Source organism: Sus scrofa, chromosome 4 (assembly GCF_054392235.1).
Source record: "Sus scrofa isolate SSC_HxYL_T2T_F1_AM1 chromosome 4, Sscrofa_HxYL_maternal_Yorkshire_Landrace_v2.0, whole genome shotgun sequence".
NCBI classification, from domain to species: domain Eukaryota; kingdom Metazoa; phylum Chordata; class Mammalia; order Artiodactyla; family Suidae; genus Sus; species Sus scrofa.
Genome location: NC_139386.1, coordinates 115621739 through 115636243, shown reverse-complemented (window position 1 = coordinate 115636243; position 14505 = coordinate 115621739). Strand labels below are relative to the sequence as shown.

Genomic DNA, 14505 nt, shown 5'->3' with positions numbered 1-14505 from the left:
TGTTTGCGAGGCCACCGTTGCCTCCCTGTGGGCAAACTGATCAGGGAATCCACCTGACCTTGAGCTGCATCCTGAGTCTGGACCCTCAGCTTGGAGCCCCGAGGACCAGCAAGGTCAGCACAGCTGGGGAGCACCTGCCACAGGGACTGAGCTCTGCAGGTCTTGGGTGACAGACCCTCCCAGCCCCGACACTTAGCAGAGATGGGCAGACTCTGACTCTGCGATTTCACAGGGATTAGCTAAAGTCCCCCTTCTCGACCCCCATGCCTCTATTGAATACTGGGTTCATACCTTTCTTTCCTTATCAAGTGTATCAAGTGTGAGCTCATGGTAAGCTTATTTTTCTGTAGTTTACCAACCTTGCATTTTAACTTGTAAAAGCCATTTGGTTTTTTAAAGTTCCTCTCATCTGTTTTTTTCTTTTTTCTCTTTTTTTTTTGTCTTTTGTCGTTTTAGGGCCGCCCCTGTGGCCTATGGAGGTTCCCAGGCTAGGGGTCGAATCGCGGAGCTGTAGCCACAGGCCTACACCACAGCCACAGCAACGCCAGATGTGAGCTGCACCTGCGACCTACACCACACACAGCTCAAGGCAACTCTGGATCTTTAACCCACTGAGAAAGGCCAGGGATCAAACCTGCGTCCTCCTGGATACTAGTCGGGTTTGTTAACCACCCAGCCACGATGGGAACGCCTCATCTGTCTTCATATACCTACCACCTTGTAAAATATTCTACACAGAGAAAAGGAACCAAAGACCAACCTATGTCCTGTTGTCCTGGTTCTAACATAATCTTGAGCCTTCAAAGAGGAATGCTGGCAGCTAGGACACTGTTCTTGTGCAGAGTGTACCACAGGTCACAGATGACAGGACATCATCATAGGACACCTGAGCCACCTCTCCTGTACAAAACGAGAGATGTGTAAGAGGTCCAGGGTCGTGGCTGGGATCTACGGACACGGGCAGCCAAGGGTATGCAGGGTACTCTGACTGTGGTCCCCTCCAGGCTCCTGGCTTGTCACCCCCTCTGCCCCTGCCCACTCCCCAGCAGGAGGAGGGGTACCTAGCCAGCTCTCCCCCTGCTCAGGCACATTCCCTCTGTGACCAGGACAGTCCGGGTCACTGTCCCTGTCAGGCGAGGGACATGGAGCTGTCTGTCAGTGTACCTCTGGGGCTGCACCTGAGCACCCTGTTCCCTTGCTGGGCCTGGTGAGGGATTTGGGTTCACAACTGAGGCCATAAACCTACCTGAGTAATTGGCATGTGAGCATTGTCACTCTCAGGTCCCCTGCAGTCTCTGAAAGGAGAACCCTGAGACCACATTTCCTATTCCTGCCTCTTCACCTGGGCGTTTCTTCCCCTCCCACGGATGGTCTGCTCATGAGGACCGCAGCTGTCACGGATTCCCAAATGCAGGGAGAGGGTCCTGCTCCTCCTGAAACAGGGGCCGATTTCAGGTCTCCATTCCTTGGCCTGAAGTTGGCAGTCAGAGCCTGAAGGGAACTCTGCAGCCCAGGCGCGAGGCTAAGTGACGCCCTCAGGGAAGGGAAGGGAAGGGAAGAGAAAGAGTCCTGCCTTTGTTCAGCTTCTGGCTTATTTGCCCAGCGAGCGCGGAGGGCCAACTCCCCGCCAGAGCCAAGGTCCGAGTGTGGGCGGGAAGCGAGCAGCCCTCAGCCTCTGCGCGCGGAGAGCTCCTCTTTCCAGCGCGGCTGCTGCGATGCGGCTATGGCCTCTTTCTGCCAACCTGGGGCTGCGCGCAGGTGCGGTGCCTGCGTTCGGGAGGGGCGGGGTGGAGGCTGGGGGCGGGGCCGAGAGGAGGGGCGGGGACTTGGCGCCCGGTCTCCCTCGCCGATTGGAGGATGAATTTCCAGTCCAGCCTCGCTGAAGCCTCTTCGCTTGGGGCGGCTTAAGGAGCGCCAGGCCCAAGATCTCGCGTTTTTGCGACATCCACCGGGGAGCTGGGGGTCCAGCTGGGGGTCCACCTGGGGGTGGGTTTCCCCAGCAGCTTCTCTTCGGAGCTTGCTGGAGCTAAAGCCAAAGCCCCAGCCCTCCGTCCTTCCTTGTCACGTGGGCTTGCGCGGGGAAGGGTGTCTGTGTGGGAGAGGTGACCTGGAGCAGTGAAACTCCTGCCATCAGGACCCTCGCCTCTGACCTCTGTCATGGCCCTGTCTCCCAGCTGGCTCACGCCATCCAATGCTCCTGGACTACACAGACTCCAACGGTACTCGATGGGGGACTGCAATGGCATCCTGTTCGGACTTCTGCCCAACGCATGCTGATTAGTTGACCAGGAACCCCTGTCCCGCCCTCTTGCTTACCTGTGCCACCCTCTACCACTGGAGCAGGACCCGGCCTCTTGGCCCAAATTTGAAGGTGCAGGTGGCCTGTGAGGCAGGACGTGAAAGCCGATTGTTGGGCTCCTTTATACCCATTGGCATGGGTTCCGTTTGTAAGCCTTCCTCGTGTAGGTTCCAGAGCTTTCTAAGTGTCCTTTCCCCCAGAGCTGCCATGGGAGTCTTAGTGGTTCAGATGCCAGATCCACCTGTTCCAGGAGGTCTTGCCTCTGACCCGGTGGCAGGTCCCCATGAAGGAGGGCTGGTGTGTGGGGAGGGTTGTTTCACTGCATCTCCTTTCCCACAGCTCCCGACTATGACAGAAGCCAGTGGCTGAGTGACAAATTCAAGCTGGGCCTGGACTTCCCCAATGTAGGTGCAGGGGCTGGGTTGCCGTGGGGGAGAGTGGACGGTGTCTCTCTCCAGCTCCTTTGCCAGCTTAGCGGTCTCAGGGTCTGGTGCCTTGTGCTCACGGTCTCAGTTCCTGGTGGTCTTCGCCGTCTTTCCATGATGCTCTGGTCCCAGCTCCTCCCTTCGTGTTTCGGTAGATAGTGGAGTGTCTCCCATGGGCCAGGCTGTGTGAGTGCCAGGTGTCACCTGTGCCCTTGCTGAAGGGAGGGTGCAGGGGAGGCAGTTGGTCCGAGCGACCTGTGCCTGCTGTTCTTGCAGCTGCCCTACCTAATTGACGGGGCTCACAAGCTGACCCAGAGCAATGCCATCCTGCACTACATTGCTTGCAAGCACAACATGTGTGAGTAGGGCTAGGGGGTTGGGGCAGGGGACCAGGTGGCATTGCCCTGGCCTTGACACTGGGGTGGGCTGCTGAGGTTGTTTCTCTGGTGTGGCTGCAGGTGGGGAGTCAGAGGAGGAGAAGATTCGAGTGGATGTTTTGGAGAACCAGGTTCTGGATGTCTGTATGCAGAAAATCAGGATCTGCTATAGCCATGTCTTTGTGAGTCCCCTACCAGTGGGCCGGGCTGGACAGGGTCCCATGTGCCCTGGTTCTTTTGCCATTTGAACTCCTTGGAGCTATAGATCCATCAAGCCAGTCCTTACAGAGTCCCCAGGGTGACCCTCAGAACCCCCAATGCATGAAATGGAGATTCCAAGATCCCCAAATTTAGGATAGAGTCCAAACTCCCCAGGTGGGAATTCAGTTCCTGGACAGGGTGTTTACCGCGTCAGCCCAGTGCCTCCTCCTGGGCATCTCGGGCATCAGCCCATGTGCCCAGTAGGCAGCACAGGGTCTGACTTGGTTCCTCTCCTTCCTTTCAGCCTCTCAGATTCTCCTCTACTGTCCAGAAACTGCTCAGGCATCCACACCATTTCTACCCCCTCTTTGCAGTGCTTCGTAGAGGCCCTTCCTTCCCGAATCATCTGAGTGTTGATGTGCCTGAGGGCTGAGGCCTGAGCTCTGCCAGGTCTCACAGCACTGCTTGTCTGACCCATGGCAGGTGTTTGGAGCTGAGTGGTGACAGGTTCAGGGACAGGGTGGCTTTGCCCTTGCCTTCTGTTCCCCTCTCACAGGTGGAGGTGGGACCCAGTAGGACTCTAATGACCACAGTGGGTTAAAGCATAGCCTGGGCACCGAAACAGGTGCCGTCGGGGGACGTGGCTGCTCCCTGGCAGCTGGGATCCGGCCAGCCCTGGGAGGCCTGCTGTGTGCCAGGGAGTCTGTGTGTGAGGGTGGTGACAGCTGTTTTGTGCCTCAGGAGAAACTGAAGCCTGGGTACTTGAAGGAGATCCCTGAAAAGATGAAGCCCTTCTCCGAGTTTCTGGGGAAGAGGCCTTGGTTTGCAGGGGACAAGGTAAGGGGACGGCTTTGGGGACCCGGGGTTGTCATTTTTCGCAGGTTCGGCGTTTGGTGCCCATGCACGCTTTGCCTTTCTGCAGCTCACCTATGTGGATTTCCTGGCTTACGATGTCCTTGACCTGTACCGCATATTTGATCCCAAGTGCCTGGATGAACTCCCAAACCTGAAAGCCTTCCTCAGCCGCTTTGAGGTGAGTCTCCTGATTCTCGTACTATTTTTTATCTCTTTTCTCTTCCCTCTTCTCCAAAATGCATTCCTAGTCCTGGAGCTAATATTAAGAACACCTGCCATTTGTTGATGTTTATTGGTTTTTGCCAGGAACTCTGCTCAGCAACTTCCATGTATTGTATCAGATTCAATCTTCACATCCTTCCTACGTGGCAGAAGAATTATCCCCTCCATTTTTCTGATAAGGAATTCAGCTGAAAAGAGAAGTAATTTCTGCAGGTCACAGAGCCAGTAACAGGCTGTGCTGGGCTCCCAGGCAGAGCATCTGGCCTCTGTGGGCTGTAGCCAGGGGCTCTCCCTTTCCTGTAGAAGAGAAGGAAGCTCAGGTCCTTCTCCAGGCTGGTTCCACAGCTCTGGATAGTGTGGATGAAGGAGAACCTTTGGGAAGTTTGTGTGCCACTGGCATTAGTTGAGTTGAGACACAGTGGGTTTGCAGTAGTTGGTTCCTGCCTGGGGTTGTACCTAGATTCCCAGGGCTGCAGTTGGTGCTGGATTTGAGTACATTCATAGGTGTCCTGTGGAAGGATTTTCTGTTGATTTCTCTCATGATGGGCTCTTATCTTCCTTCCTTCTCTCTGTGGAAGGCCTTTTGCTACCGAGTTGAGTTTTAGAGCAGAAAAGCAAGTTGTCCACAAGCAGTTTTATAAAAGCCCCCAAGTAAGACAATACCTGTAAATGACAAAGGCTTAAAAATGGCCATGGTTAAAGACCTGCTTATAATGCATTTGTCAAGGAAATTTTGCTAGTTCTGTAGCAAAGAGCATTTTCAGATAACAACTAGAATGTCACTAACAACATACCAGGACATTACCCATTTTAGGAACTTCATAAAATTTCTAGAATTTAGAAACCTTTATCCATACAGTATAATCTAAGAGGGTTTGTCCCCAGCCACTTGACAGTGCTTGCCATGTAAATTAAGATACCAGCTAACCCTAGTTAGTTTAACATTTGTCTGAGATGTTTCGGGGGTCCTCTGAAACCTCCCCAAGTTTGCTAGAAGTCAAAATAACTTCATTTAGAATTATATTTGAGGCAGTTTATTAAAGGTATGAAGGTGTTCTAAATGCTGGCTAAGTAGGAGCATTGGTCCCGATGAAATGATACTTATTCATGTAACCAAAGTGACAATAATAGATTTCAAAAGCAAATACAGAAAGTTTGCTTAAAAGATAATGAAACTTTACAATGTCGTAACAAAAGCAGATCAATATTCCCAAGGAGTCACAGGAAATTTTGGAAAATAAACTTCTTTCTCTATTTTTTGTTTACATTAAAAAAAAAAAAAAGATTCCCAGAAAATTTAGTCCCCTCAACAGAGAGAAACTCAAATTCTACTTTTGTACCACCTCACATTTAATATCAAAATTTATTCACTCAATTAAATTCAGTCTAATCTTAGTCCAGTCCTGATGACACATACCTTTCACCACGTTCTATATAGTCTATATATATATACACATACATATATATAAAATACACATCCCCCCCTTTTTTTCACATTTAGAAATAACCAGTTTCAGAAAACAAACTATTTTAGAGTTCCCTGGTGGCTCAGCAGGTTAAGGATCCAATATTGTCATTGCTGTGGGCCTGGTTACTGCTGTGGTGTATGTTTGATCCTTGGCCCGGGAGCTTTGCATTCTGTGGATGTGGCCAAAAAAGAACTATGTTTCTAACAACAACAAAAATCTCCATTGTTTATACCTTCTCTTATCATCACCATATATCATACTATATAAATACAGTATTTTTTTCATTTTAAGAACATATCACCTCATATTACAATCTTTCAATATATTTATTGATAGTCTCAAACATTTTTTTGTGTAATAAGAGGTCTAAAGTGGATAAACTTAGGCTTTTTAGCAATGAATGTTTCAGGATTTTATTTTCATTAAAAAATGACCTCGGGGAGTTCCTGCCATGGCTCAGCGGAAAGGAATCTGGCTAGTATCCATGAGGACACAGGTTCGATCCCTGGCCTTGCTCAGAGGGTTAAGGATCTGGCGTTGCCATGAGCTGTGGTATAGGTCGCAGATGCGGTTCATATCTGGCGTTGCTGTGGCTGTGGTGTAGGCCACTAGCTACCACTCTGATTCGATCCAAACTTGGGAACCTCCATATGCTGAAGGTGTGGCCCTAAAAAACAAAACAAAACAAAACAAAATGACCTAGGAAATTCCCTTGTGGTGCAGTGGATTAAGGATCTGGCATTGCCACAGCACAGCCAAAAAAAAAAAAAAAAAAAAAGCCCCCCAAAACCAAACCTAGATATTCAGTGAACTCCCATAATTTAACTGAACTTAGTGAAACTCTGTATTTTCCAGTTTCTACAAACCTGGAGAAATTAAGTAGGCATATCATAATATCATAAAGCATAGCTATTCTATAGAGTTCACCTAAAATCTTTTATCCCATTGTCTCCCTTTTTTCACGAAGGAGAAAAAAATCATACCAAGTTATTTTTCTTTTTGACAGATCTAGTAACAGAGATATCATGAATTTATTGATTTTCAGTAAGCCTAGGTATAATAAAAATACTATACTTAATGTTGATGACTAAAGACATGGCCATATTAATTAAACAAACAAATTTGTTTTCATTCATTCAAGATTCATCACAGATCATGTGATCCTTCAAAAATTTGGGGCAAGTTTCTGTGACCTTTAGAAATATTTAATTTGTAAGTACTTTCAAGTCGATTAAAAAGAGCTCTTTTGGAGTTCCCGTCGGGGTGCAGCAGAAACGAATCCGACCAGGAACCATGAGGTTGCGGGTTTGATCCCTGGCCTTGCTCAGTAGGTTAAAGATCCGGTGTTGCCATGAGCTGTGGTGTGGGTCGCAGACGCAGCTCAGATCCCGCGTGGCTGTGGCTGTGGTGTAGGCTGGCAGCCATAGCTCTGATTTGACCCCTAGCCTGGGGACCTCCGTATGCTGCTAGCGAGGCCCTAAAAAGCAAAAAATAAAAATAAAATAATAAAAAAATAAAACTTAGTCATGCATCAGGTTTTACAATATGAACACACTCATTTATAAATAACAGTTGGAATAATTTGCTTACATCCTTGAGTTAAAAAAGGCCTATTCTGCCCCTCTTTTTTCTTCATTTTTAGGTTCTACCGATTGACCCGAGGCTGTAATCTCGGGCAGTATGAGCTGTGTTTACAAGGACATGGTAGGTAAGAGTTAATACCTGCTGACTCTCTCCCAGGAGTCTTGTTGTTCCCTCAGGCTCAGAATCTTGAAAAGATGCTTTTCTCTATTTTTGTACACGAAAACAAATTTCAGAATGTTGAAAGAGCCCTATCCTGGCCAGTTTGGGCCAAGGGAAGTCCTTGCAAGGATTGGCCCTGTCCCAGTGGTATATAGGGCAGCTGGAGTTCCAGTGGGTGGCTGCTTGCCAGGGAGCAGAGAGGCTTTAAAAGCACAACCTCTCGGAGTTCCCACTGTGGCTCAGTGGTTAACGAAGCCGACTAGGAACCATGAGGTTGAGGGTTGGTTCCCTGGCCTTGCTCAGTGGGTTAAGGATCCGGCGTTGCCATGAACTGTGGTGTAGGTGGTGGATGCGGTTCGGATCCAGCGTTGCTGTGGCTCTGGCATAGGCCGGCGGCTGCAGCTCTGATTCTACCCCTAGCCTGGGAACCTCCATATGCCACGGGGAGCAGCCCTAGAAAAGGCAAAAAGACAAAAAAAAAATTGCACAACTTCTCATTTTCTTTATGTTTCATTTTATTGTAAAGTACACATCTTTCCAATTTTAAGCCACATTAAAAAAAAAAAAAAAAAAAGTCAGCCAAATCAGTTCACTCCAAAGCTCCTTCAAGTCTTTTTCTGCCTAGGGATTCCTCTTAGGCTTATTTGACTTAGGAAATGTACCAAGAATTTCTTCTGGTCTTTTCCTGCCTAGGGGTTTCTGCTAGGCATGGCCATACACATACAGAAGGCAAAAAAAAAAAAAAAAAAAAAAAAAAAATCACAAAAGAATGTAAGTTGTGAAGAATTTGAATTGAATTTGGCAAGACGTGTGGGCGCTTAAGCAAGGATTGATTGGAGGTCCGAACGGGTTGCCTACTTTCAAGAGGAGACCTTGGGACCACAAGGTTGCAGCCGGCAGGGCTAGTAGCTACTGTTTTGAGAATTGCTGGTGCTGTCCTGGAGTCTGATAGAGCTCAGAATATTGAAGTTCTCTGTGATGCAAGAACATGTCTGAAACCACATTTGAGATGGCATTTGGCTTCATTTTGGATGCCTGAACCACCGTTACTCCGTTCTGAGTTTTAAATGCATTCTTTTCTTTGATGGTTAAAGTCGATATATACTGCCTGTTTGACAGGCCACAAAATAGGCTGTTCTAGTTGGCATCATGTCTCAAATAAATCATGGGTAAGCTAGAATGCCTTTCCTATATTGCAACAAGTCTTCCATCACACCCTTTCACGAACATCTTAGGCATCCGTTTTCTCCACCATGACCGGTCGCCATTCATCTCTCTGCAGTCCATCCACTGGAACTAACTTCCAACCACACTGGCCAGGGTCTGCTTAAGAGGAAGCTTCTAGGAGCTAGGAGTTCCCAAACTGCTACCATAAATAGTTGCTGATTTTGTGGGTCTAGTATTCAGGCAAGGCTGAGCGGAGACAGAATATTGCTAATCAACAAAGGACATTTACCCAAAAATGCTATTTCTAAAAATACTGTGTATGGGAAAAAGGCGTATGTCTTTTTTTCTTCATTTTTTAATCGCTTAACTTTATTACTGTTACACCATTTATGCAATTACATGCAATTTCAACGCATCCATTGTACATATTTTGTTGTTGTTTTCTTATTTTTTTCCATTTTCCAATGAGTGATATGCTGGTTGGTGTCTGTGACACAGAATGAAAGAGAAACTGGAACTTCAATGAATGCAGGCTTTTTTTTTTTTTTCATTTCCCCTGACCAATGATCAGAACTACAGGTGCTCCCAAACCTGGAAAAGGCGTATGTCTTGAAGGGGTATTTCCCCAAAGAGAATTTCCAAAAGGGCCATAAGCACATGAAAAGATGCTTAGCATCATTAGATATGAGTGAAGCTAAGAACTCAGATCCTATACGTACATGTATGATTTTAGCTTCTACACAGGCTAAAATTAAAAGGACTGAGAAGAGTCCTTGAATTTGTGGCGTAACTGAAACTGTCATTTAAAGCTGGTGAGACAATCCTTTGCAATGCCAGCCTTATCTGCTAGGATTAAACATACATCTACCCTATGCCCCTGGAATCCCACTCCTTGTTGTGTACCAATAGGGATGTGTGCTTATGCATTCCAAAAGACATATGTAATAATGGCCAAAGCAGCTTTATTTTATTATGATTATTTTTTGACCCAGGCCTCTGTGGGTCGACCAGCTGTCCCAGCGGACTTGGTCTCAGGGGTGGATGCGTCAGGGTCAACCAGGTGTTGGGCAGCCCTCTGCGCCAGTCTCCTAATTTCTTTCTTTCTTTCTTTTTTTTTTTTGCCTTTTCTAGGGCCGCTCCCCCGGCATAAGGAGGTTCCCAGGCTAGGAGTCGAATCGGAGCTGTGGCTGCTGGCTTACACCACAGCCACAGCAATGCGGGAGCTGAGCCGCATCTGCCACCTACACCACAGCTCACGGCAACGCCGGCTCCTTAACGCACTGAGCAAGGCCAGGGATCGAACCTGCAACCTCATGGTTTCTAGTCAGATTCGTTAACCACTGCGCCATGACGGGAACTCCCTCTTTTCCTTTATTGAAAGCATACATGTTCAAATACTTTTATGAGTATTATTTTATTTTGCCTGCACACTCTGCCCCCACCCCCTGTCCTGGCAGTGACGTTGCTTTCTTAAAATTAATTAATCAAATTATTTATTTGCATACATATTTAGGTAGGTATGTGGGTGTGTATTGGCTGCCTCGCGCTGAGGCTTATTGAGTTCCCAAGCCAGGGACCAGATCCCAAGTCACAGTTGTGGCAATGCTGGATCCTTTCAACCCACTGTGCCAGGCAGGGAATCGAACCTGAGTCCTGGTGCTACAACGACACCACCAATGGATCCTGTTGTGCCACAGCAGGAACTCCCAACATGATGATTTTAAATATTACCTTTTTTTAAAACAAGGGAAACATACCGCATTACCATATTCGCTCATCTGTCCCTTTTGTGGCGCCTTTTCGCTGTGGCAAAAATGTATGTGCTGGTTGGCATTGGAAAAAAAGTCAATATGCCAGGATCCTCCATCATAGATCCACAGTCCACAGGAGGCATTTTTTTGTTTTGAAGGCCCCAGCCATGGCCACGGTAGAGGAAATGAGTCCAGGAGGAACAGGACCAGGCTCTATGCCTGCCCGGGGATCCATCTGGCAACACAGCGATCCTGATGCGTTCGTCCCGCTCCCTTGGCTGCCCGTTGTCCTGCCAAAACAGATATATTTTAAAAATCCAAGAACTAGCAACTTTCCAGATGTCTATCAATATGAGAATGGGCCAATAAACTGTGATGTTATTATAAATCCATTATTCACATGATGGAATGCTATACAATACACACACTACAATGACAGTAAAAGGGCTACTGCGACAGACAACAACAGACACAATGATTTTCCTATTCACAGTGTGGACAAAAGGGTGTAGACACAAAAAGTACCTACCACATCATTCCATTTACATGATCAACAGGCAACCTGAATCCGAGGTGGGAGAGGTCTTCTCACTGAAGAGACAGAGCAGTGCTGGAAAAGTTCTCTGTCTTGGTCTGGGTGGTAATTCCACCTCTTCTTGCTGAAGTTTTCTATCTTGTATCTCTTTGCTCAGCGTTTCCCATAAATTATCCACCTTTGCCTCCGGTTTATCTCCAATGTCTTGCAACATCTTCTGCATCAACAGTCTAAAGTCTTTTTCCTGGAGGCTGAGAATCTCCTGATCACTCAGCTGTTTTTCTGGGGTTTTTTCTTTCTCCCTCATCTGAGTTATAGTTCTCTGCCTTTTCATTTTCATAGGTTTTTGGTGTGGGGACCGTTTTACAAATAGAGTTGTAGCCTCTCTTACTCTGGCGGCTGCCCCCCCTTGTGGCGGAAGTTGGTATGGGGGCTTGCTGTAGGCTTCCTGGTGGGAGGGAAGGGTGCCTGCCCACTGGCAGGTGAGGCGGATTCCTATCCCTCTGGTGGGTTGGGCTTGTCTCTGGGTGAGATTAGAGGTGGCTGGGTGCCTGGGGGGTCTTCAGGCAGCCTGTTTGCTGAGGGGCGGGGCTGTGATCCCACCCGGATTGTTGTTTGGCCTGGGGCTTCTCAGTGCTGATGGGTGGGGCCAGGTTTTCCCAAAATGGCCACCTCCAGAGAAAGGCAGGCTGCTGACTATTCCCAAGGGCTTTGCTTCCAATGTCCTTCCCCCACAGCAAGCCACATTCACCCCTGTCTTCCCAGGAGGTCCTCCCATAGCTGCAGCCAGGTTTGACCCAGATTCCTACGGAGACTTTGCTTTGCCCTGGGACCCAGTGCATGTGAAAGTCTGTGTGTGCCTTTGAAGAATGGGGTTTTGGAGTTCCCGTCGTGGCGCAGTGGTTAACGAATCCGAGTAGGAACCATGAAGTTGCAGGTTCGATCCCTGGCCTTGCTCGGTGGGTTGAGGATCCGGCATTGCCGTGAGCTGTGGTGTAGGTTGCAGAACCGGCTCGGATCCAGCGTTGCTGTGGCTCTGGTGTAGGCCGGTGGCTACAGCTCCTATTCAACCCCTAGCCTGGGAACCTCCATATGCCGCGGGAGTGGCCCAAGAAATAGCAACAACAACAAAAGACGAAAAGACAAAAAAAAAAAAAGAATGGGGTCTCTGCTTCCCCCAGTCCTGTGGAGCTCCTGTGTACAAGCCCCGCTGGCCTACAACGCCAGGTGCTCCGGGGGCTCTTTCTCCCAGTGCCAGATCCGCACCTGTGTCAGAACTCTCACTTCTGTAGGTGAGTCTCTGTGAAGGAGTTACTTTCCAGTCTGTGGGGCTTCCCACCCGGGAGGTGTGGGGTTGCTTATATCACGTAATCGCCCCTCCTACCTCTTGGCGTGGCCTCCCCTTTGTCTTCTGGAGTAGGATATCTCTTTGAAAGTTCCTGGTCCATTTGGTTGAAGATTGCTCAGCATTTGGTTGGAAATTTTGTTGTTTTTAGGAGAGAAGTTGAACTCCACTCCTTCTATTCTGCCATCTTAATCCGATCTCTCTGTTTTACCCCATTCTAACTTAATTTTCTAGTCAATGTGACATTTTAACTTGGAAACCCAGTTTTTAAAAAACGATCTTCTCATCTGTTCTCATATGTCCACTGACTTGTAGTACCCTTTAAATAAAGAAAAGGAAGCACAGGCCAGTCTATGTCCTACTCTCCTATTTTTTTTTTTTTTTTCTTTTCTAGGGCCGCACCCGCAGCATATGGAGGTTCCCAGGCCAGGGGTCTAATCGGAGCCGTAGCTGCCAAGCCTATGCCAGAGCCACAGCAACATGGGATCCAAGCTGCATCTGCAACCTACACCGCAGCTCACGCAACGCCAGACCCTTAACCCACAGAGCAAGGCCAGGGATCAAACCAGCAACCTCATGGTTCTTAGTCAGAATTCGTTAACCACTGAGCCACAACGGGAACTCCTGCTCTCCTAATTTTGAAATAGTCTTCGGGCGTTCCCTTCATGGCTCAATGGTTAACAAACCTGACTAGGAGCCATGAGGATGCAGGTTTGATCCCTGGCCTCGATCAGTGGGTTAAGGATCCGGCGTTGCCATGAGCTGTGGTGTAGGTTGCAGATGTGGCTGGGATTTCAAGTAGCTGTGGCATAGGCTGGCAGCTGTAGCTTGGATTCGACCCCTAGCCTGGGAACTTCCATCTGCCCTGGGTTCGGCCCTAAAAAGCAAAAAAAAAAAAAAAAGTCTTCCCCCTTCAAAGAGAAACATTGACAGGTAGGATATTGCTTTTTTGGAGGTTGGAGTGGAAGTCACAGGTCACAGAGTGACTTCAAAGGGCACCCTCTCCTGCATAAAACCACACGGTGGGAGGGTCCAGGATCAGGGCTGGAATCCATGGACCTGGGCAGCTGAGGCTGTGCTGGGCCCGCTCTGACTGTGGTCCTGTGGACAGTCCTCCGGGTTCCTGGCTGCCACCCCACTCTGGCCTCCTTGGCAGGAGAGGCACCTGGCTGCTCAGAGGTCAGCTCTTCCCGCCTCGGTCACATTCCCTCCGTGTCCCCCACCCTTCCTGTCACTGTATCAATGTGAGGGACATTTACCTGGCTGTCAGGATAGGTCTGAGGCCGCACCTGGGTATGTGCTTTGCTGGGCCTGGTTCTGCATTTAGATTCACGACCTGGGACATGAATCCCTTGATTCACTTACCTTTATTTTTCTGGCCACACCTGGGGCATATGGAAGTTCCTGGGTCGGGGATCGAAGTCCCAGCTGCTGCTGTGACCTACCCCAGAGCCGTGGCAACCGGGATCCTTAACCCACTGCACCAGGGGTCAGGGAGGGCACCTCAGACCCCACGGCAGAGAAAAGTGCCTGATTCTTTACCCACTGGGACACAGCAGGAACTCTGCGGTGAATTTATACTTGATCATTCTCTCTCTTAGGCACGTGGCAGAAGAGCGGGGGTCCTCCTCAATCCCGGAACAAAGGCACTGAGACCACACTTCCTTTTTCTGCCCCGTGAACTGGATGATTCTTCCCATCTCTGGGATAGTGTTTTCTGGAAGACTCGAGGCTGTCAGGGATCATAAACAGGTGGGGGGAGCTTTAGGATCGCCGGGTCTCCTGGTCTTCCCGTGACGGGGACCAATTAAACTCTGGGCTTGAGGGGCACCCCTCTTGGTCTTATCTTGGCAGCCAGAGCTTGGCAGAACCCGTGGGACCTCTGAAGCCCAGGAGCAGAGCTGACTGGTGCCTGAGCGGGAAGAGGAGGGGGAAGAGCCTTGCCCCAGTGATTTAAGCTGCTTTCCTGAGAGCAAAGCCCCTCTCCGATTTAGCAGAGGTCTGACTGGGGGCGGGACCAGGGCAGCAACCCAGGAAGCCCTGGGCATCTCAGCGGCTGACCTGGGCTCCAGAGAACCCTTGGCTGGGAGAAGGAAGCAGATCTCCCTCCACCTGG

General features: G+C 49.0%; 1 protein-coding gene across 1 annotated transcript; it reads left to right on the top strand.

The window, feature by feature from the left end:
• The first annotated feature begins 1646 nt into the window (after nt 1-1646).
• On the top strand, nt 1647-14479 carry LOC110260351 (glutathione S-transferase Mu 1-like). The gene is made up of 9 exons (XM_021090063.2): nt 1647-1758; nt 2175-2219; nt 2639-2703; nt 3001-3082; nt 3183-3283; nt 4044-4139; nt 4225-4335; nt 7491-7552; nt 13991-14479. The coding sequence occupies exons 1-8, from the start codon at nt 1716-1718 to the stop codon at nt 7515-7517; spliced, it is 570 nt and encodes a 189-aa protein (XP_020945722.2). The 5' UTR covers nt 1647-1715; the 3' UTR covers nt 7518-7552; nt 13991-14479.
• Nucleotides 14480-14505: the final 26 nt, after the last annotated feature.